The 25,111-nt window shown below is 40.9% G+C and overlaps 1 protein-coding gene across 1 annotated transcript; it reads left to right on the forward strand.

Moving 5' to 3' along the window:
- Positions 1-21,531: 21,531 nt before the first annotated feature.
- LOC139354989 (uncharacterized) lies at positions 21,532-24,157 on the forward strand. The gene is made up of 3 exons (XM_070999261.1): positions 21,532-21,591; positions 21,688-21,762; positions 21,819-24,157. Exon 3 carries the CDS (start codon positions 22,022-22,024, stop codon positions 22,553-22,555), a length of 534 nt encoding a protein of 177 aa, XP_070855362.1. The 5' UTR covers positions 21,532-21,591; positions 21,688-21,762; positions 21,819-22,021; the 3' UTR covers positions 22,556-24,157.
- The last annotated feature ends 954 nt before the right edge of the window (positions 24,158-25,111 follow it).

Here is a 25,111-nt window from a genome sequence, read left to right on the forward strand (position 1 = left end):
TTCACGCTTCCTACACAAATATTCGACCACATCAATTTAGATCTCATCGGACCATTACCACAGTCAGGTCAATATAGAAACTGTTTAACAATCATTGACCGTTATACACCTTGGCCAGAAGCCATCGCAATCGAGGACATGCACCCCAACACGGTAGCCTCTGCACTCATCGGCTCGTGGATCTCAAAATTTGGAGTTCCAGCCTGCATCACAACGGATCAGGGCAGACAGTTTGAGTCCCAATTGTTCCATGAACTGTCACGACTGCTAGGAATAGATCACCTTCGCACAACAGCATATCACCCGCAAGCAAACGGAATCATCGAACGCTGGCACAGAACTTTAAAAGCAGCCATTATGTTCAAAAATCGTGTAAATTGGCCACAAAAACTTCCACTGATCCTGCTCGGGTTGCGTTCAGCATTCAAGCCAGACATCCAAACAACATCAGCACAACTTCTGTACGGAACAACCCTTCGCCTTCCTGGAGAATTTTTTCATCAAAAGTTCCATATCAACCGCAAATTGACTTCGCAAAGGAACTGGAGGAAATCATGCGAGAAATACGGCCCATCCAGACGGCACATCACGACTCCTCTAAGCCATTTGTTTTTAAAGAGCTGAAACAGGCAACTCACGTCTCCCTACGCAACGACACCGTCCGTGGATCCCTACAACCGCCTTACGATGGACCTTTTGAAGTGAAAGAAAAGAAATGCAAATACTTTACCATAAACACCGGCACTCGATGCATTAAGGTGTCTATAGACCGACTCAAGCCCGCCTTCATCGAAACTCCGCAGCCAATTATTTCACCCTCAAATCCATCCAGTGACTTCAGCAACAGGATCGAAGACACCGTAACGACCCCTGCTGTTAACCAATCTTCAAGACCTCGTCGTACAATTAGACTCCCTTTTCGTTTTACATCATGAAGTCTAAGGGGAGTACTGGGGCGATCATGTTTTGTGCCATCTGGCATCGCTAAAAACTCCTCAGGAAAGATTGGTATTGTTGGAGTTTGCATGTTCAAATATACAAAAGTCACATGGATATTTGTGCAATTCATGTTTGCATGAATGTATGTGTACGAGAGGTAGACGCACATTCCGATGTCTTGGTTTCCTAGGCAACCGCTTAAGAAAACGGGACTATCGAGCTTCTTTTTCCTATCTTCTCGTTGTTCTTTTTCTCTCTTGATATTCTCGTTCACTTCGATTCTGGCGTTGAGAGCGTGCGGTTCACACAATCTAAGCTTGCATTATTATTTGTTCATTGGGAGGTTGTCTGTTTAATACTTAATTGTATTACATCTATTCATTAACAAAACCATAGGTTATGGGCCCAGACACAATTGCAGTGAATAAATAATAGTGCTTTAATTGTTACAATTTGAAAGTGCATAAAAGTGAACTAATTATATGTGTGTGTGTGCATTCGAATATGCGCATCTACATATGTATGTACATATATGTACATACGTGCGGAGTGGTCCATGAAGAACAAAAAGGAATTCCTGTACAATAAAGAGGATTAAATTAGTTTTGTGGATAACGCTGCGACAAATTCGTGGCAAAACATTTTTCTATTTCCAGGAACCAATTCGCCGTGATCTTTCTAGAACACACTTACGAATTCGCCGAGAAATCTTTCCTGAACGCACACATACAAACGCTTCGACAAATTTGCCGCAAATCTCCACGTTGCGACGGGACAGTGTTGCCAGACAGTGCTGCTGCTGAAAGACATTGTTGCTGGACAGTGTTGAGCGACGTTAATGCTGTTGAAAGTTGCTGGCCGCTGTTGCTAAACATTGCTGTGAAGGGTTGCTGTTGGTGTTGCTGAGGAGGTAGTTATTGGGGTGCTGTTTTTTGATAGAGAACCATACAATGGATAAAGGGAAAAGAAATATCAAACCGTTTGACGGTGAAAAATATTCAATATGGAAGTTCAGAGTGAGAGCGCTGTTAGAAGAGCACGATCTTTTGAGGGTCATAGATGAAACTCATGCAGAAGTGACTGATGAGATAAAAAAGGCAGAACGAAATGCAAAAAGTTTAATAATTGAATATTTAAGTGATGCTTTCTTATCTTACGCTAACAGTGAAAGCACTGCTAAGCAGATTTTTGCAAACTTAGATGCAATTTATGAGAGAAGAAGCTTGGCATCGCAACTATCTCTGCGAAAGAAACTTTTAGCCATGAAATTAAAAGGTTACTCTTCACTCCTTAATCATTTTAATTTCTTCGATGATCTCATTACTGAACTTATCGCGTCAGGAGTAAAGTTAGATGATATGGATAAAATTTCCCATTTACTCCTAACTCTTCCACCCAGTTATGATGGAGTTATAACCGCAATAGAGACTCTATCTGAAAGTAACTTAACATTAGCTTTTGTAAAAACACGACTTCTTGACCAAGAGATTAAGCTTAGGAATATAAGCAAGGATACGAGTGTTCAAGTTTTGCAAGCAGTAAGTAAAAAGGAGTTAAAAGATATAAAATTTAAAAATAATCCAATGCAGAAGTTCAAGAAGATTCAGTTTAAGCCAAGTTTCAAACCGAAACCAAAATGTTTTCATTGCGGTAAGCCAGGTCATTTAAAGAAGGATTGTATTCTTTTGAAAAGGCAGCCGAATCAGAACTTTAGTGAAAATAAAAGAAAAGATGGGCAGGCTCAGATGGCAACAGCAGCAACAGCCCAAGCAGAGCGTAGTTTTGCCTTCATGTTGAGAAATGCAACTTCCAATTCAAAGTCAAGCGAAGCTGAGTTTATCCTAGACTCAGGAGCATCGGACCACCTTATAAATGACACAGCATTGTTCTCCGAATATGAGTGTTTGCAATCAAATGTGGCCATCGAGATTGCCAAACGTGGAGAGTTTATATACGCTACAGCCAAAGGAGTGGTCAATCTTAACAGCTGCGGAAACAAAATCACCTTGCAAAACGTTTTGTATTGTAAGGATATTCCACACAACCTACTATCGGTAAAGAAGATGCAGGATGCAGGCATGACCATCGAATTTAACCCTAAAGGTGTAAAAGTATCTAAAAATGGTAAATTGGCCTTTGATGGAATATGTGAGTACAATGTACCTGTTATAAAATTTCAATTGAACAGTAAAATATTTACGACTAAAATTTCTAATAGTGCTGAGTATCGATTATGGCATGAAAGATTAGGCCACATAAGTGTAGGAAAATTTTTAGAAATAAAACGAAATAGTCTTTTTGAAGATAATAATATATTAAACAATATTGATTTAAACCATGAATTATGCGAGGCTTGTATAAATGGCAAGCAAGCTAGATTAAAGTTTCAAAAATTTAAAAATAAAGAAAATATTACACGACCATTGTTTGTTGTCCATTCCGATGTCTGTGGTCCAATAACACCCTCTACCATTGATAATAAGAACTACTATGTAGTCTTTATTGATCAGTATACACATTACTGTGTGACCTATTTAATAACTTATAAGTCGGATGTGTTTTTTGTTTTCAAAGACTTCGTAGCGAAGAGCGAGGCTCACTTCAATTTAAAAATTGTGAATTTGTATATCGATAATGGAAGGGAATATCTTTCTAACGAAATGCGTGATTTCTGTGTCGAAAAAGACATCAGCTATCATTTAACGGTTCCTCATACTCCACAATTGAATGGTGTATCAGAACGGATGATTCGAAAAATCACCGAAAAGGCTCGATCTATGATCAGTTGTGCTAAGCTCAATAAGCATTTTTGGGGTGAGGCTGTTTTAACAGCAACCTATTTAATTAACAGATCCCCAAGTAGAGCATTGCAAAGGATTAATAAAACGCCATTTGAGATGTGGCATAACAAAAAGCCAACATTGTAATATCTTAAAATATTTGGTTCGACGGTATATGCTTTGAATAAAATACGAAAAAGAAAGTTTGACGAAAAGTCAATTAAAGCTATACTTGTTGGATATGAGCCAAATGGTTATAAGTTGTGGTCTGAGGAATCGAGGAAATTTATGACAGCAAGAGATGTTGTGGTGGATAAAATAAACATGTTAAAATCAAGAGTTTTACATGGGGAAGATTCTGAGGTTCAAAGTAATACTGTTGAACAAAATAATGAATCTTTAAGTAAAGGAAATGAAGAGTTGGTTTTTCCTTTGATAGAAAATAATGAATCTGTTGATTCTGAGTTAAGTGAACAACTCAATGAAAATTCCACATGTCTAGAGAATGCCGATCCAGTTGTTAAAGCTGGTGATAAATTAAAAGAAAATAAAAGTGAAGAAGAAATCAGACGCAGTGAAAGAATTAAAAGTAGACCCAAATTATCATATCGATTTTTAGAAAGATGTCTCATGAATACTCAAATATGCTTAAATGATATTCCTAATACCTTTGATGAAATTAAGTTTCGTGAGGACAGATCTTTCTGGGAGAAAGCTATACAAGATGAACTTCATTCTAATTTTCAAAATAATACTTGATCCCTAGTGCATAAGCCAGAAAATAAAAACATAGTTGATTGCAGATGGGTATTTAGTATAAAACAAGATGAATTTGGGAACATAGTAAAGTACAAAGCAAGACTTGTAGCGCGGGGCTTCACTCAAGAATATATGACTGATTACGATGAGACATTTGCACCAGTTGCACGAATTTCCAGTTTTAGATTTTTGTTGGCACTTTCAAATCAATACGATTTAATGGTTCATCATATGGACGTAAAAACTGCCTTTTTAAACGGAACTCTAAAGGATGAAATCTACATGAGCGTTCCAAAAGGCCTGAATCACTCTTATGAAAATAAAGTATGTAAACTTAATAAAGCTATATATGGTCTTAAGAAAGCTGCTAGATGTTGGTTCGAAGTTTTTGAAAGTGTGTTGAAGGATGTTGGATTTAAAAACTTAGGAGTTGATCGGTGTATTTATATTTTGGATAAGGGAGATATTTCGAGAAATATATATGTCTTGTTATATGTGGACGATGTAGTAATTGCTACAAACAAATCTGATACAATGTCCAATTTTAAGTCTTACCTTCATGACAAGTTTCAAATGACCGATTTACGTGAAATTAGACACTTTATTGGCATAAAAATTGATAGAACTAATGGAGAGATTTGTCTTAGTCAGTCAGCATATATTAAAAATGTATTGAGAAAATTTAATATGGAAGAGTGTAGTTCAGTTAGTACTCCCCTCCCAAGTAAGTTAGACTATACAGCTCTACAATCAGAAGAATTATGTGATGCACCGTGGAGAAATTTAATTGGTTGTGTGATGTACATAATGTTATGCACAGGGCCGACTTAAGTACTTCAATAAGTATTCTAAGCAGATATACAAACAACAACAATAAGGAACTATGGAAATGCCTTAAGAGAGTTCTTAGATATCTGAAGGCAACTGTTAATATCAAGCTTAGATTCAAGAAGGTAGCTAATTTTAATAATATTCTTACAGGCTATGTAGATTCCGATTGGGCTGGAAATGAAACTGACAGAAGAAGTACCACGGGGTACCTTTTTAAAATGTTTGAAAATTGTTTGGTTTCATGGAGTACCATGAAGCAAAAGTCGGTTGCTGCTTCATCTACTGAAGCAGAATACATGGCCTTGTTTGAAGGTGTAAGAGAAGCTCTTTGGTTAAAATCGCTAATAAATGAGATTAATCTAGAATTAAGTGGTCCTATTAATATTTTTGAAGACAACCAAGGTTGTATAAGTATTGCAAATAATCCTACTTGCCATAAGAGAACAAAGCACATAGATATTAAATATCACTTTACAAGAGAGCAAATTGAAAAGAAACTAATTTGTGTACAGTATATTCCCACAGATCTGCAACTAGCCGACATATTAACGAAGCCATTACCATCTGCCCGGTTTTTTTCCCTGAGAAGCCAGCTGGGTCTTTTTGAATAATCCAACTACGAACCTGGTGAACTGTTGCTGAAAATCCATCGAAGCAAAACATGAAATGGATCCCATGAAGTCATTTATGATTATTTTTTTTTACTTACTAAGACTTAAGTAATTGAATTGAATTCATATTCTTGTTTATTTTTTCAAATGGATCTCATGAAGTAATTAATTTCAATTTTCATATTTACTGTTTATTCCTGTTTAATTTCATTTGTCAAAGCTTTAATTATGTTAATATTTGTATGGATCTAGTTGGGTTTTACTGGGTTTCCCCAACTCTTGCAGCAAATGCTGGATCTAATGTATCCCCAGAATTGAAAAAGAAAAGAAATGACATGAAGAAACAAATTAAAACTAAAGCACAAACTCACGTCAGGAATTGAAGTGATAATCAATGTAACTTTTGAGGCGGCGTGTTGGAGTTTGCATGTTCAAATATACAAAAGTCACATGGATAATTGTGCAATTCATGTTTGCATGAATGTATGTGTACGAGAGGTAGACGCACATTCCGATGTCTTGGTTTCCTAGGCAACCGCTTAAGGAAACGGGACTATCGTGCTTCTTTTTCCTATCTTCTCGTTGTTCTTTTTCTCTCTTGATATTCTCGTTCACTTCGATTCTGGCGTTGAGAGCGTGCGGTTCACACAATCTAAGCTTGCATTATTATTTGTTCATTGGGAGGTTGTCTGTTTAATACTTAATTTTATTACATCTATTCATTAACAAAACCATAGGTATCAAAAAACCTCTCTGGGCACACTCCTTGAATAACCACGCTAAAAAGCCCACTAAGAAAAGAGAGCTCAATTCTGAACCATCACTCAGTTGTAACAAAGTACAAAATATATATTATAATCTAAGCATCCAAGTTCTGTGTTTAACTTAAGTGCAGGACTTACCTTGGTTTGAAGACAAACCATAAACTATTTGAATTATTATTATACGAATGAGAATTACACTTGACTATAATAGTATTGATGTGTACTTCCCTAATTCCTTGGACTATCGTAGCGCCTAGGCTTATCATTTTCAAAAGGGTCTGCATCCCAATGACCTTAAACCATTGCTGTTTTTTTTAAGTTGGCAAGTGTTGTTATATCTTTTTATATATATATAGATCACCTATCTTTTTTGGACAGAGAGTTATACAATCTATCAGAAAGTTTTCTTTATATACAATCCCTTATTGTTTTGATTAAAGAGCTTGTATAAATTAATCTGTCTGTTTGATCTGGTTATAATTCTAACTTATAATGTACTTTTGATGATCTGGTTTTTAATTCGTTGACGAACTTACTGTTGTTGTATGAATTCTTCCTATGGCCTGTGGTCCTCAAAAGCTTTGATTAAGGACGTTTTTGTTCTTCCCCATGCGTTGGATTTCTACTCCTCGATGACTGCTTGAGCGGAATCGGCGATTGTCCTCTCAATGGCTCCATAGATGATGTGGATTTGACGAACATCTTAGGTGGGGTGTAGTTGGAGTAAATACTTTACTCTGGCAATATAGCGGCTTAATTCTGATGGATTTCCATCGATATAATAGCTGATTTAGATGAATCTCAGACAACTGCAGTAATGCTGGTGAATTTGACATATTTAATGTTCTTTGATCCTCAGTTTGGTTTTCACTATTGGCACTTTTTTTTAACTTTAAAGCGCGAATTGACCGAATTGGGTTTTTATACCCGTTACTCGTAGAGTAAAAGGGTATACTAGATTCGTCTGATAGTATGTAACAGGCAGAAGGAAGCGTTTCCGACCCCATAAAGTATATATATTCTTGATCAGGATCACTAGCCGAGTCGATCTAGTCTTGTCCGTCTGTCCGTATGAACGCTGAGATCTCGGAAACTATAAGAGCTACCATACTGGGATTAGGCATGCAGATTCCTCAGATTCCTGCGCAGCGCAAGTTTGTTTCAGCAATGTGCCACGCCTACTGTAACGCCAACAAACCGCCCAAAACTATGGCTCTTTCAGTTTTGATGCCAGAATACAAAATTTTAACTGAAATGTATTGTTCTCATCAAATTGAAAATGCTTAGAAACATGAATTCGAGCCATAATTTTCTTTTTTCATACAAATTTTTTCCGACATTGTCAACATTAAAAATTCATAAAAAATATAAGCAAAATGATTTTTGAAAAATTATTTTTGCAGTTACTGTTATTTTTGTTTAAAGAAACTTTTTCAATCAAAAAATTTAAGTTTTCAAGTCGAGGAAAAAAGTTTAAAAAGTAGGTGTTTACACAAATTCGTCCTTTTAAATAAGTACTGAATTGGTTAAGAAATGTATTGTATCATTCAAACGGCATTTAAATTACCTTTCCATTGATGCCAAATTTTACAAGAAGTAAGTTCATATTATGAGTATATTTCTTGTTTGTCAAAATACTTATGCCGACCAGTGTAGATTATATGCCAGATCTCGATATTTATCGTTTTGTATACTCACGGAATTTTCGCTTTTCATTGAGTGAGTTTTCTAATTGCCCTTTGGATTGTTAATTGATAATGCACCGGCGGCTCAATCCAAATGTTTAGTCTAGATCTTGGGACTTCTTTCACATGGTAATTTTTCATTGAGGGTCCAAAAGTGTGGGAACGAGTTGATAGTGTAACTTCATTCGTTCAAGATGTTTAGTCTAGACTTTGGGTGCACTTGCAATTAGATACAGGCTGGTTAAAGTACTAAGGTAGTCTGAAGTGTAGATTCTAGGGTGGTGTATGTGTGTGTGGACATGTGCATAGATATGTCACTATATATATATATATATATATATGTCGAGAGAATTAATAATATTAATATTTAATGTAAAATAAAATCAATGTAACGAAGAGAAACCTGTCAATAGAAATAAAGAGTTCAGAGAAAGAAGTGTGTCCTTCTAATACCGTTTAAGGGTTTCAAGAGCGTGGCTAGGTGGGAACTCACCTTAGCCGAGTGTGCCGCAATTGTTTTTGCAACAAGGAGAGTGAAGTGGTGAAGGGAGTAGAGAATAAATTAAAAGAATGACAAGTGACTACAGAATGACAAGGACACGATAGAGTTGTCCAGAGTAGAAAAGTGTTTAGATTTCATTCTTTCGAGAACCTTCGAACGGGCAACACAAGCAATTGCGACTCGCTGCACATTTTAGTATGAAAACCCAAGTGAAAGCAAAATCATGACGGATAAATCAACTCGCGAAGCGGCGAAGAGACCCCTTTCTCCGACATCAGAAGGTCGATTCCCATCGCCACAAGAACATTCTGGCGGTGTGTTGCAGGCGATTTTAGAGACACAAAACCAAAACTTCCTAAAGTTGCTGAATACTGTGCGAGCAACATCGGCTGCAGCCTTGCAAAATATTTCGGTGACATTGCACATGTTTAATGTGCCTGTAAAACAGTGGATATGATCATATCCGAGCGTCCACTGGAAGGCGGAGCACTAGTGCAAATCGCTGCTTGGAAACTCTTCGCAATGGCTATCCCAAATTTGCTTCCCTGGAATGTCATGGCTGGAATTCAAGGAAATGTTTTTACACCGCTATGAAGGCATCGAGCCACCGTCTGCCACCATCTCAACGGACGGCCGAATGCAAACGAGTCCTTATCAGTATATGGCAGCAGGCTGGTGACGTCACTGCTAACGAAGTGGAAAGGAATGAGCCAAGAGAAGATAGCTGTTTCTTTAGTGTTGGCCCACACGTCCCAAATCGATCCCAGGCTGCAAAGTTCCGTTTTCAGTACAAACATAAAAACTAGGAATGAACTGCAGCAACTTTTAAAGGCGTTTGCGTTCAGCAAAGTGAGCGACAACTCTGGATTGGATCAAGGACCGGACAGGAAGAGGTTTAAGGCGCAGGCGCAAATCAAATGTCATTATTGCGGCAAGATGGGGCATAAAGCGTTTGAATGCCGCAAAAAGAAGGGAGAAGAGAGAAACGACGCAAAACCAATTCATCATACTGGCAAACCTTTCACTGGACGAGAGAGGTCAGGAGTTACTTGCTTCAAGTGTGGCAATCCTGTCACATTGCATCTGCATGTACAAAGGGAACGACTTTGACGCACAACTACAACAACGAGAAGCGAGTCGACATGTGTGCAGTGTTGGAGCCATCTGGTATTATGAAGCAAATGGGTGAGAGTTTTATCTTCTTCTTCGATTCGGATGCCGAATGCTCTTTGGTCAAGGAAAAACTCTGCAACAAGCTGGCTGAAAAAAGGATATATAACACGGTAGTTCTAAGAGGAATAGGTGATAACATTGTTAAAAGTAACTTACAAATATTGGCAACTGTAAATATTTCCGAATTTAATGTAGAAGTCCTTCTTCATCTAGTACCTTAAGTACGATATTATAATTGGTTGAGAAATATTGCAGCTAGGTTTTGGTGTCATGATAGATGCAAACAAATTCACAATGTATATGAATCAAATTGTCAATGTAGGGAGTAATGAAACTTCGATAAGCATCTTAGAAAATCTGATTAACGATAATGTGGAACTAGCTGATAATGATAAGTTAATATTAAGAACTATTTTTAGTGAATTCTCAGATAGATTCATAACTGGCATGTCACACAGGCGTATAACTACAGGAGAATTAGAAATTCGTCTAATTGATGAACATAAATCAGATACCGATTCACACTGATTCCATCGAGAAAACAGCTTTCGTGACTCCAGAAGGCCAATACGAGTTCCTTGCTATGCTATTCGGTTTGAAGAACGCTTCGTCAATATTTCAAAGAGCGATAGTACGAGCCTTAGGTGATTTGGCATACTCGTATGCAATTGTTTATATTGATGATGTGTTGATAGTCGCAAACTCCAAAGAAGAAGCTTTTACAAGATGGAAAGATGTGCTTAAAGCCTTGTCAGATGCCGGATTTTCATTCAACATAAAGAAGTGCACATTCTTTAAGACAGAAATAGAGTATCTCGGGGTTTATATTAAAAATGGCGAAATTAAACCCAATCCTAGAAAAATAGAAGCTTTATCCGCATTAACTCAACCAACTCACTGCCACGCAGTTAAGACAATTTATAGGCTTCATATTTTAGACAGTTTGTTCCACGATTCTCTGAACAGATGAAACCATTGTATCAGCTAACTGGCAGAATCATGAAGAAATACGTAAAAAGATTATTGACGTGTTGACAAGTGACCCGGTGCTGACCATATTCAACCCTGGGCTTCCGATCGAATTGCATACAGACGCCAGCGCGGATGGCTTCGGTGCAATGCTCCTTCACAGAATTGACGGCAAATGTAGGGTGATCGAATATTTCAGCAAGTGTACATCGGCTTCACAATCAAAATATCATTCATATGAACTAGAGACCTTAGCCGTGTATAATTCTGTGAAACATTTACGACATTATCTGCATGGTAGAAAGTTAATCATCCATACTGACCGCAATTCCTTAAAAGCGAGTCGCACCAAGACAGAACTGACACCACGTATACACCGATGGTGGGCGTTCTTGCAGGCATTCGATTTTAGCGTAGAATATAGAAAGGGAACTCAAAGTTGATATCATGAATCACATAAATGGAGGTGAGATGCAAGTTGACAGAGCTATAACTTATGAAATTAGAGCCGGAATGTTGTATCGCAAAATTCAGAGAAGTGGTAAGACTTGTTGCTTAGCAGTGATTCCGAGAGCCTTTAGGTGGTCGGTCATTAATCATAATGCATCTTAGATGGCAGAAGACTTTAAACAAGGTATATGAACAATATTGGCTTGAAAATATGTCGAAGTATGTCAGAAAGTTTGTGGAAAACTGTATAACCTGTAAGCTCTCCAAACCCTCAACAGGCAAGGTACAAATAGAACTGCACCCCATTCCCAAGGTAGAAATTCCCTGGCATTGACATTAGTGGAAAACTGAGCGGCAAAAATGACTTGACTTAAGTACTTAGCCTCACCGCTCGATGGCGTCACTATCGCAAGAGAAATTTACTATCGTGTAGTACATTCTCGTAGACGGCTACTGTCGAAATATCAACAGAATCGGACTAATAGTTTTGTTTTTGGAAGGGAAATCGCGCAGCAAAATTAAAGAGCGCTTGGATGCTGTGTACGGTGACTCTTCTCCTTCGATGGCGACCGTCAAAAATTGGTTTAACGAGTTTCAACGTGGTCGCACGTCGGTTTTTGATGAGCCACGCCCAGGTGCCTCGAAAACGGCTACCACGGAGGATAACGTGACAAAAATCCACGATCTCGTATTGGCAGACCGCCGATTGAAGATTCGCGAGATAGCTTAGACAGTAGGCATGTCAAAAGACCGCGTGGGTCATACCCTGCATGACATTTTGGGCATGAGAAAGCTGTCGGCGCGATGGGTGCCGTGTTTGCTGACTCCGGACAACAAACGCAACCGTGAGACCACTTCAGAGTAGTGTTTGACGCTTTTTAAGCGCAATCCGAAGGAGTTTCTGCGTTGTTTCGTGACCGTCGACGAAACATGGATCAACTGGTACACACCAGAGACCAAGGAACAGTCGTCCCATCGGCCGGAAAGGTGATGGCCCCCGTTTTTTGGGATTCACAAGGGTTGATATACATCGACCACCTGGAGAAGGGCATAACGGTTTCAGGGCTGCACTATGCCGATTTATTGGGCCGATTCGCCGCCGAATTGCAGAAAATACGGCCCCATTTGGCGAAGAAAAAAGTGCTCTTCCATCATGACAACGCACCAGCTCACACTTCCGCCCTCGCCAAGGCCAAAATGGTCGATTTGGGCTACGAACTGCTACCCCATCCACCATGTTCTTCAGATTTGGCCCCGTGTGACTTATTTTTGTTTCCAAACTTGAAAAAGTCACTCGCTGGACAGAAATTTGCGTCGAATGAGGAGGTCGTCGCCGCCTCAGAGGCCTATTTTGCAGACCTTGAGAAAACGTATTTTTCAGACGGTTTGAAGAAGTTGGAGCATCGCTGGGTCAAATGTATCAAGCTAAAAGGAGATTATTTTGAGAAATAAATCGCCATTTTTCCAATATTTTCGTTTTTTTTTGGAGGCTAAGTACTTATTGGACCACCCTCGTATTACAGTACAAATAGACGCATTTACCAAGTATGTTTTCCTACATATATCACACCCTGAATTTGGATTCTGAAAATTGTATCAGCGCAGTAAAGGCAGGTATATCACTTTTTGGGGTCTCTAGTCGTATCATTGAATATCAAGGTAGGAGCTTTGCTAGTGGTCGATTCCGTGACTTCTGTTCATCAAATAAAATTCAATTACATTTAATTGCAATAGGGGCAAGCAGTGCAAACGACCAAGTGGATCGCGTGATGATCACGTTGAAAGGAATGTTGACAGCAGTTGAGACAAGAGAACGCTCTTGGCAGGATGCGTTGATTGACATCCAGTTAGCTATGAATTGTACTAGTAATCGGGTGACTAATTTCCGCCCTTTAGAATAACTAATAGGAAAGCAGGCAAGACCTTTGGGCATGTTACTCATAATAGCTGAACCTAAAGTAGACTGTAAGGAAGCTAGGGCAGAAGCTTATGATGAAGCATATGATAAAAGTAGAGTTGACCAAAATAAGGCAAAAATTGTGAAACATGGGATTGGCGATCATGTCTTGTTAAAAAGTGAGAAACGGCATCAAACGAATTTAGATCCCAAATTCGAGGGACCATTTGTGGTAAAAGAATTGGTCGAAGGTGATTGTTACCTGTTTAAATCATTGACTAGTAAAAGAACGTACAAGTATCCGCATGAGAGCTTGCGAAAATTACCAGATAAACGAGTTGCATCTGAGTTTGTCGAAGAGAGTGATGGCGTTGAAATAGACGCAGGAGATGAGTTGAGATCTGTCACCTAGGAGAGGTGCACAGGACATCACACACAGAGGTTAAGTTTGATCTAATGAGAGATTGTGGCACCTGTACTGTGTTGTGACAAATTGTAAGCCAAATGGTCGGAGAGTACAAGCTACTAATGAGAGAGGGTTATCCTGCTAAACTGTCATTTGAAAACACAAGATGCGTATTAAGGGTTACAAAAAAAAGTCATAATTAAAGCAAACGAGTAACTTCGAATTTGTTTCAGATTAGCAAGCTGTGATGCCAAGCCATGCAGACGAGGACGTGTTATAGTCAGGGTAGCCGTGTCGAAAGAATTAGTAATATTAATATTTAATGTGAAATAAAATCAATGTAACGGAGAGAAACCTGTCAATAGAAATAAAGAGTTGAGAGAAAGAAATGTGACCTTTTAATACCGTTTAAGGCTTTCAAGAGCGTGGCTATGTGGGAACTCACCTTATCTGAGCATGGCGCAATTGTTGTTGCAAGAAGGAGAGTGTGAAGGGAGTAGAGAATAAATTAAAAGAATGACAAGTGACTACAGAATGACAAGGACCCGATAGAGTTGTCCAGAGTAGAAAAGTGTTTAGATTTCATTCTTTCGAGAACCTTCGAACGGACAACATTAGCAATTGCGACTCGCTGCGCATCTTAGTAAGAAAACCCAAGTGAAAGCAAAATTAGGACGGATAAGAAATTGTATTTATGTAGTAGTCCGTATAATACATTTTCGTCACAAAAGTTGATATCAGAACATTTGTTTGCTGAAGGTGCGATCGTCACTAGATTTTTACCTCGTTAAGAAGTGTTTTTGTTTGATATCAGAAGTTTCTGTTATAAACATCAATCACATAATTCACCTTCATAGCTTCAATTTTCTTAATTTTTTCTTTTAGGCTTTCACCGATATTTTTGCCAAACGAATTAAAATTGTTACAGTCCTTGTAAGCAATCCTTTTAAGTTTGTTTCAGCAATGTGCCACGCCCACTCTAACGCCACCAAACAGTCAAAAACTGTGGCTCCTACAGTTTTGGTGCTAGAATAAAAATTTTAACTGAAATGTATTGTCCTCATCAGTACCTATTTATAAACCCAAAAAAAAGTTTGCCACGCCCACTTTAACGACCACAAACTTCAAAAAAACCTAAGTATGAACGCGGATATCTCGGAAACTATCAAAGATAGAGAATTGGGATCTCAGATTTACATTCCGTAGACTCTTACGCAGCGCAAGTTTGTTACGTGAATATGCCACGCCCACTCTAACGCCCACAAACCGCCTAAGCCTGTGGCGCCCACAATTTTCATGCTAGATAAAAAATATATTGGTCCCGTCAATACCTATTGATTGATCAAAAAAAAATTTGCCACGCCAACTCTAACGCCCATAACGCTTAAATCTGTCTACCGCCGGTAGATGTCGCATTTCAATCTCGCTTTACTGCTTGCATATCTCCATTTCTTTTTGGTCCCTTTAGCTGAGTAACGGGTATCTGATAGTCGAGGTACTCGACTATAGCGTTCTACCTTGTTTTTAATTTAATATGTTTTTATTTTTAAAAATTATTATTTTTTGCGAATTCCGTTCGGCTTGTAAAGAACAGCACATATGTATACAAATATAAACCGAATTCGCTCTTAAGAGACTGTTGGATCAGTAAATTAACCCAAAGATGAGCAAAATCACGTGAGAGAACAAAAAAATATAATAAAGAAGTAGGTGAAACGAATGCGACGCCACAGAGCCGAATGCAACGGCAGCAAAGCGTCTTTTTAGAGCCTTTTTAGTGTTTTCCTTCTCGTGCATTCTACTCCTTTTATCAATTTAGCGCGGGTTTTCACTTAATTTCCTTTCATATTCTTCATTTCTTTCGCGTATTTGTTATCCTCTTCATGTTTTTTACCCAACCGTATATCTTTCTATACCCGTTACTCGTAGAGTAAAGTAATTAAGTATATATATTCTTGATCAGAATCACTAGCCGAGTCGATCTAGCCATGTCCGTCTGTCTGTCTGTCTGTCCGTCCGGATGAACGCTGAGATCTCGAAAACTACAAGAGCTAGGCTATTGAGAATCGGCATGCAGATTCCTGAGCTTCTTACGCAGCGTAAGTTTGTTTCAGCAAAGTGTCACGCCCACTCTAACGCCCACAAGCCGCCCAAAACTGTGGCTCCTACAGTTTTGATGCTAAAATAAAATTATAACTGAAATGTATTGTCCTCATCAATACCTATCGATTAACATAAAAAAGTTTGCCACGCCAACTTTAACTCCCACAAACTGTCCACAAACTTCAAGAAATCGTAAATATGAGCGCGGATATCTCAGAAACTATAGAAGATAGAGAATTGGTAATTCAGATTTAGATTCCGTAGCATTGTACGCAGTGCAAGTTTATTACACGAAGATGCCACGCCCACTTTAACGCCCACAAATCGCCCAAACCCACAATGTTCACGCTAGATAAAAAATATAAACTGAAATGTATTGGTCTTGTCAATACCTATCGATTGATCCAAAAATTTGGCACGCCCACTCTAACGCCCATAACGCTTAAAAATGTCTATCGCCGGCAGGTGGCGCATTTCAATCTCGCTTTACTGCTTGAATATCTTCATTTCCCTTTGGTCCCTTTAGCTGAGCAACGGGTGTCTGACAGTCGAGGTACTCGACTATAGCGTTCTCTGCTGTTTTGTTTTTAAATGTAATGTTCTTTTGAGCTTTGTTAGTTTAATAAATAATAACAAATAAACATCAAAGAAGAAACACAACAAGAAATGAAGATAACTTCGGCAAGCCGAAGCTTGTATACCCTTGCAGTTATAAACATTAAATTTAAAAATACAAGAAATGATATTCCCAATGGTATAAGATAATATGTCAAAAAGGACCGAAGCTATAATTTGTTTCATATTATTTTCCCACCAATATTCCGATCGTTCCTATGGCAGCGATATGACAAAGTCGTTCGATTTTGTTAAAATTTAGTTCGAAAATCAAAGCTAATTAAAAAATGTTATTTCCAAGCTTTGGAGGTTATATGCTAAAAAACACCGAAGCTATGATTTGTTTCATATTATTTTCCCACCAATTTTCTGATCGTTCCTATGGCAGCTATATGATATAGTCGTGCGATTTTAATAAAATTTAATTCGAATTTCAAAAATAACTAAAAAATGTTATTTCCAAGCCTAGAAGGTTATATGTTAAAAAACACCAAAGATATAATTTTTTTTTCCGATTATTCCTTTGGAAGCTATATGATATGGTGGTCCGATCCGGCCGGTTCCGATTTATATACTACTTGCAAAAGATATTAGACTTTTGGGAAGGTTTCAGCCCGATAGCTTTTATACTGAAAGACTACTTTGCGTAGAAACGGCCAGACAGACGGACATGGCTAGATCGACTCGTCTAGTCATGCTGGTCAAGAATATATATACTTTATGGGGTCGGAAACGTCTCCTTCACTGCGTTGCAAACTTCTGACTGAAATCAATATACCCTCTGTAAGGGTATACAAATAAAATATGCGACAAAAAAAAATGGACATGTACATGCCTTAATATTAAGTAATTATTGTATTTTTATTTTACTCACCTTTTTACTGTACTTTTCAATCTTATATTACACTTAAATGAAATTATGCGTTTTGTCTATCAAACTCTATTAAACACTTTTACACCCGATCAGGAGAACCGCTTGCTTCGAAGTGATCCCGGGATTCGTTACTGTTCAGGCCCACTGTCCTGCGAATCTGGACCCCGGTCCCGCTATCCGATTGCACCGCTCTCCTACTGCACCGCTCTCTCTCGCTCTCCCGCTCTGTTCCCAGCTCCTCTTCGTGAAGTCTCTGCTACGCTTTGGAACGCGGATTTCAGATTAGACTTAAGCAGTTTGATTTTGGCAGTCATATTCAATACACCGCGGTCGCTCCCCCGCCTAATTTGTAAAGTGAACCTTTTGCGTACTTTCTTTCGGTCACCGGGACACTTCGCGCATCGTGTGTTTTCTCCCCTACAGATAGGACGCAGTCCGCCGTATCCAACGTACGCCAGCCGCACCAGCAGCAAACCACCGAAGCCCAGCGCAGCAGTTCCCGCCGCCGCCTCCCACGCTATTCTACCAGCACCGACGGTACCGCGCTACCCCCCGGTGTACAGTTACAAATCGGTGTCAAAATATTTCGTATATACATACATACATATGCATGAGTATAAGCGCCCAATCAACACGAAGTCGACTGCGACGTCGGCAGTGCAGCCAGTGACGACGGCAGAGCTGAGCGCAACGGCGGCAAAGAGCTGCGCTCTCAGTCGGGGTCCGCAATTAGAACGCACAAAAAGTACCTTTGGGCTCTCCCTCTCTCGCCATGTCTCAGCTGAAAAAATGCGGGTGAAGGCAAGGAGGCCCACCAATTAAAATGTATAGACTTTTGTGCACCCTTGCCTTTTAAATAATGCGACATTTTTTCGTAAATGTTAAAACAACCAATTAAAATAATAAGTTTGGATTTTAAAATATTTGTATTTCTTAAAAAAATGTATATGTTTATTAATATTATTAATATGTGAAGTTTTAAAAATATATTTTTATATAACGATTTGCATAGTCGGATATGTCTATAAATACTCTGTGGTGTGACATATTCGCGTAACAAACTTGCGCTGCGTACAAGGCTACGGAATTTAAATCTAAGATCCCATTTCTCTACCTTTGATAGCTTTCGAGATATCCGCGTTCATATTTACGTTTTTTTGAAGTTTGTGGGCGTTAAAAAGGGCGTGGCAAACTCAATCGATAGGTATTAATAAGAATAATACACTTCAGTTAAAATTTTTATTCTAGCATCAAAACTGTAGAAGCCACAGTTTTGGGCGGTTTGTGGGCGTTAGAGTGGGCGTGGCACATTGCTGAAACAAGCGTGCGCTGCGAAGGAATCTCAGGAATCTGCATGGCTTATCCCAGTATTATAGCGTAAACAAACCCTTCAGTTCTGCAGTAGGGACGCGGTGACATGGCTCAAGGCAAAAAGCTTTTTTGTCTTTTTTTTCTGCCTAAAACGCTGTGCCGCTGTTGACGTCACCAGAGAAGTCGGCGCCGCGTAGAAGACTGCCTACGGAAACGATCGTGCAACAAAGAGAGGCAGATATTCGGAGGTTCCCTCTCTTTCTTTGTCTTATAATCTGCCTGCACTCGTTTGAGTCTCTTCGTTATGTTCGGCTAGCGACTAATGTTTCGGCTGAAAAATTTTCGTGGCGCAGCGACATGTGAATGCCCTAATATTTTAGGCTTTAGGCATAATTGTACATCGAAAAAAAACAACTAATATTGTTTTATAAAAGAATATTTTATTTGATTATAGTTACATTAAGTAAGTCGAATTTACTTTTAATGTTATGCTTACGTATTATACATTAATATTACAATTTAATATTTTAGTTAAGTTATAGAAATTGAGTACGTTAAAATTGATTTAAATATTTAAAACATTTTAATATCAACATTTTTAGAAATTTTGTATTGTATATTTAACTAAATTATTCAGTCGGATATTTTTCGCTTTAGAAAGGGTATAGGTGCAGTGGCACGCGCCAACGGCGAAGAGAAAACAAAAGTAAAAATCAAGTAAATGGGGTGAGAGGAAGACTTGGTTCATTCTGTTTGAGTTGTTGAAAAGGAAGCAAGACATTTAAGTTGTGCGCAGCAGATTTACTTTTTTTGTTTTTTAAAGTGAAAATAAAAAAGTCACGTAAGGGTTACATTAAGTTTAAGATGTTGTGCATTGATCTTAGTTTTAAGTACGTAAACTTTGAAGGTATTGTATCGAACTAATTTTTGTGGTCTGCTCGCTACGGGATTCGTGCGGCTAGCTCGGTATATTGTGTGTTCGTCCCACCAAATTTATATTAACGTGACCGCCCAGTAGCTCAGTGAGAAAGCACATAATTCTCGGGTTCGTAGTGGATTTATTGCGGGTATATTATAACAAATGTCTTGGTAGCTTGGGTGGCCTTGCCTCGTCGCTTGTGGCCTTCGGTACTTCCGACGATCCTGATCGATTCGACGACCCCTCGCCTTGACGACTCGGTGCTCCAGTCCTGGAGCTCCCTGAAGATCCTCGCAGCTCCCTGAAGATCCTCGCAGTTCCCTGAAGATGCTTACTCGCTGCTCGCTCGGTAACGACTCGGACTCGCGAGGGGGATCAGCCGTACGGGCTACCGATCTCAGACTAGGGTGAACAGAAGCTGTGCTCTCCAGGCTCACTCCTTTCGACACACCGCCGCCTGTCCCTTGCTCTGTCCCACATGGTCCCACTGGGGTTTCTGCTCAGCCCGCGCGGACAGTCAAGGCGGAACGCCAGGAAGCTGCCTCGCGCTTTACTTCGCTTCCACGCCTAGTGTAAACGAACGTTCCACCCTAGCCTCACCCTTTTGCTTTTGGTACGGGACGTTTCCGCGTGGCTTTTGGTGCTCGGGGTTCGGGCACGCCGCTCCGGGACCTCGCAAGTCGAATCCGTAGGGCTCTCTTGGACAATTCCACTCGAGACCATACCGATCGACCGCTCTCCCTTCTGGCTTGTTATACTCTCTCCAGGCGTAACGCCAGGACTTTGTGGATAGGGTTAATCGACCGCGTTGACCTAGCCGTGTGATGCCCTCTGGACCTCAGCTACCTGCGTCTCAATTCGGAGATTCCTGGTATCCCAATCCCGAACGTCTCGACGCAGCAATCTGGCTCCTCGTAGGCTCCCATGGCGCTGCTTCCCCGCCGACTCGACTTGGTTGTTTGATTGTTCGCTTTGGTATCTGATTGATCTAGACGGTTTGACTCTTTGTGATCGACTGATCCAGCTGCCAGCGCTCTGCGGCCTTATATAGGGCCTCCGGGAACCGTTATTTCCCTTTTGCGCATGGCCCGATGGATCTCTCCACTCCGGGTTCAAAGTCCGTGCCTCCTGGTTGACCCACTTGTCCTTCACGTACCGCTTCCGATCGATGCTCCGCCCACTGCCACCGTGCCGCTGATTTCCGTGATGCTTGGCTGGCACGCCTATGTGCCGCTCCACTGCCGAGATGTGGCACTTCTTCTCCCGGTCCAAAGTTCACGTGAGAGTCCAAAGTCCAGTGGAGTCCCGTTATCCGCTTTTGCACACGGCACTCTTGCCTTGCCCGCGAAGTCTCCATTATCTCTCGATCCCCATCCTTAATCTCCAAACTCTCACGTTCTCCATCCTTGGTCTCCACACTCTCTCGCTCTCCATCCTTGGTCTCCAAACTCTCTCGTTCTCCATGCAAGACTCCAAACTCGCCGCGTATCTGGTAAGCGCCCGGCCATCTGTTGCTGCTTCTATTTGTGGGGAGTTATTAAACTCCTCACATTCCCCCTTACTTCGGGAAACATTTAAAACTTGTTCCTACTCTCCGGCGTTTCCTTGCTTATCCTAGCCTTCGAGTCCTTGTGATTCCCGCGGCGCTCCCTCGACGCTCTTAACTCCGTTGAGTTTCTACAGCGCTGGTCATCCTCCTCGTAGCAACTTGAATCTCCCGCGCCGATATTTTTCATGACCCCACTGGGGCTGATACTCGTGGGCTATCGATCCCCAGCTCGCTGCTCATTGCTGCGTTCTACTCCTTTTATTGGTTCCTCCGCCTGGTCATACAATTCGTGCGTGATCGATGTTTATTCGCATATCGATACCGACGGTGCGGCGTTGCCACCTGCTCGTTGTGGTATTTGAACCTTTGGCCGATATTACCATTTTCGTGTACCCATCGATCGCCTATCGAGGCGCCCCCTTCCCTGGCTCATGGTGATTTTGCAACTTTCTAGGTAAGTTTTCGCACTTCTTCACTTCTTTCCATTTCATCCTTTCTCTCTCCATACTACCGCTCTCGTCTCTCTCTCTCGCCCTTCAATCGTCCTCAGCCGGCTGAGCCTGGCTCCACGCTGGCAACACTCGAGAGCGGGTGCGGAGAGGACTTCGCATTTTTTTCGCTGCAGGTGAGTATTTTGGTATCGTTTGGCTGCTTCCTGTATTAACCCAATGTGAATTTCAGGATACCGGAGCTGCCATGTGTGCCCCTTTCTTCTGGCCCCTGTTTCAGCCGCGTTTCCCGTCCTATGCCGGTTTTAAACTCTGTTTCGTTTCTTTTATTTAAACTTTATTCGGCCGCTCCTCGAACACTCTCGTGCCCGCAAGCCCCAACCGGACTCGGAACGCGCGCCCCTCTCTCCATACGCGCACGCTGCGCCTGCCAGGATGCGAGCCTCCTTCACCGCCGGTGCCTCCGCGATCCCTTCGGGCCATTCGTGCTCCGCGATCTCTCGCCATCGCTGGCCCTCCGGCGCCGACACCGTCCGCCACAATTTCGGGCGTGCCACCACCTCGGACACTTTGGGCGCCGAGTGCTGTCGCTTGAGCGGAGGTCGGCCACCTTCCACGGGTTCGGGCCACTCCCAGGGTCCTCGCTCCAGCGGTTCATCTGGCTCCGCGGTTACCGTCGCGCACCCTGTTGGCATTGGCGTCGATGGCCCTGTCCTTGGCGTCGTCGGTCCGGTGCTCGGTGTCGGTGGGGCCCAATGCTCCGGTCTGCCACGAGTCCTGGGATCCAGCGGGCTCACCCGGGGACCACTCTCCTCCGAGATTCGGGGCTCCTCCGTCGCCGCCGTCTCCTCCGCGGGTCCCTCCGGCCAGGTCCAGACAACAGTCTGCTGCCGCCACCTTACCCCTTCGGCCACGAACGTTCGGGTGCTGTGGCTCACGTGGGCCGCCGGTATGTCCGTCCGGATGTGATGTCCCGTCGGGTTTCCTGAAGGGCTTTCTATGCTGTTGAGCCACTTCAGCGCCATGCGGTCGGTTACTACTTTAAAGTGGTCACCTTCCAGATACGGATTGAGCTTTCGGATCGCCCAGACGATTGCCAAGCACTCCTTCTCGGTCGTTGTGTAATTCTTCTCAGCGCCGTTGAGCGTTCGGCTTGAGTAAGAGATTACCCTTTCGCCTCGTTTAGTTTTCTGGGTCAAGATTGCCCCGATGCCGTAGTCGCTCGCGTCAGTTTGCAAGATGAATAGTTTGTCGAAATCCGGGCATGCCAGTACGGGGTCTGCGACGAGTCCTGCCTTCACCTCTTCGAACGCCGTCTGATGTTCCTGTGTCCACACCCACTTATTGCCCTTGCGTAGCAGATCGTTAAGAGGTTTGACTATTTTTGCGAAGTCAGGTACAAACCGGCGATACCATGATGCTCCGCCCAGGTACTGTCGGAGCTCTCTTACTGTCGATGGTGGTTCTAGTTCGGCGATGGCTGCTACCTTCTCCGGATCCATGCCTATTCCTTCGTTAGTCACTCGATGACCAAGACATAACAGCTCTTTCTTGAAAAATTGGCACTTCTCCGGGCTTAACCTCAGATTTGCCTCCTTTAGCCGTCGGAACATTTCCTTTAGGTTGGCCTTGTGTTCTTCCAGCGAGCGCACGATCACTACTGATGTCATCCTGGTAAGCAAATGCGTGCGGCGACATTTCGGGACCGATCACCCGGTCCAGCACCCGTTGAAAGGTCGCAGACGCCGAATGAAGTCCTAATGGTATTACTCTCCATTGGAACAAACTTTTCCCCGGCACTGTAAACGCCGTATACTGCCTGCTGTCTGTTTCAGTGGGATTTGCCAGTACCCATTCTTTAGGTCTAAGCTGCTGTTGTACCGTGCTTCCCTCAGTTATTTTTTATTTATTTATTTATATCCTAGCGCTACAAGTGCACACTTATAATTATCGCGCTAGTCACATTGAGTTGATATTTTATATTATAATTATTTGTAAGTTATTAAAACAATTTCTCTCGATCTTAATTAATATTAATGACTAACATCAAATTTTCGTATTTTCTTAGTTACAATTATTATTGTTTTTAAAATATATATATTTTTTTTTTTTATTTTTTTTTATTTTTTTTTTTTTGTTTTATTTCATTTCATTTAATTTTTATACTTATGTGTACTGGTATTTTAAAAGATCTTTTACTTTATTGTAAAATTGAGTTGCGCTCCTAATTGTTTTGTATTGGTGCGGTAGATTGTTCCATAGCCGGATACCATTTATGAAAAATTGCCTTCTCGAACACAGTGTTTATATTCGAGGGCATATGTAATTTTTGGTTCTTACAGATGTGGCTGGGGTAAGTTTATTGAAAAGATATTTTGGTTCTCCACTCGTCACTATTTTGTGAAAGAAGATTAAAATTCTGAGATCGATCCAGGAGGTCAAGTTAAGGTCAAGTATTTTATATGTCAGTTCTGATACATGGTCAAAACGTCTTAAGTTAAACACATAACGGACAACTGAAATAAAAGCTACAGTTAATGTACGCAAATCCCGCGAATCACAATTTCCAAAAATTTCTATGCCGTAAAAGAGAGTGGGCAGGAGGATAACTTTGGCGATTAATAGTCTAACTTCCTCAGTTAAGAACGATTTGGAGAATGAAAATTTTCTCAGCAGAGCATATGTACGCCCTGTCGCTTTGGCTATATGGTTGCTCCATGATAAAGTATTGTTAAATGTTATGCCTAGACTAACTGCATTCACTTCATAGCTTATCGGCGTATGGTTTATGTATAATTTTTGGAGTGAAAGTGTTGAAAGTTGCTTTTTACCAATTACCAAGCACTTCGATTTTTTAGGATTTATACCCAAGCCATTTTCCTTTGCCCATTTTTCAATTAGCCACAACATTTTATTACTTATACGGACACAGTCATGTATTTCAGTTACGGGTCTACTAACATATATTTGGACATCATCAGCATATAAATGTACTGCACACTCAGACAGGATACTAGGGAGATCATTGACATATATAGAAAACAATAAAGGGCCTAGCACAGATCCCTGTGGCACTCCCCTGGATAAGTTCCGGAGAGAAGAAACTTGCGTTCCAGAGACGACTGCTTGAAACCTATTCGTTAAGTACGACCTAATAAGCTTCGTCGCATTAGTTGAGAAATTAAACATATTCCTAAGCTTGGTACAGAGAATGTTATGATTCACAGAATCAAAAGCCTTGCTGTGGTCAAGGAGCGTCAAAAACGTTACGCAGTTACTGTCCAGTTCTTGTCTTATATCCTCTACAATATTAGTGATTGCAGTAATACAACTCCTTTTCTTACGGAATCCTGATTGTTTTTCGTCAAGTAGAGAATTATTAGCTAAGTATAGTTTAATCTGTGAGGACATAAGGTTTTCAAAGACTTTTGATAGAAACGGTAATATTGAAATAGGTCTATAGTCATTGTTTGGCTTAGGAATTGGGAAAATTTTGGCGTTTTTCCATATTAACGGAAATGAAGA

The sequence above is a fragment of the Drosophila suzukii genome, unplaced genomic scaffold (assembly GCF_043229965.1).
Source record: "Drosophila suzukii unplaced genomic scaffold, CBGP_Dsuzu_IsoJpt1.0 scf_5, whole genome shotgun sequence".
Classification (NCBI taxonomy): Eukaryota; Metazoa; Arthropoda; class Insecta; order Diptera; family Drosophilidae; genus Drosophila; species Drosophila suzukii.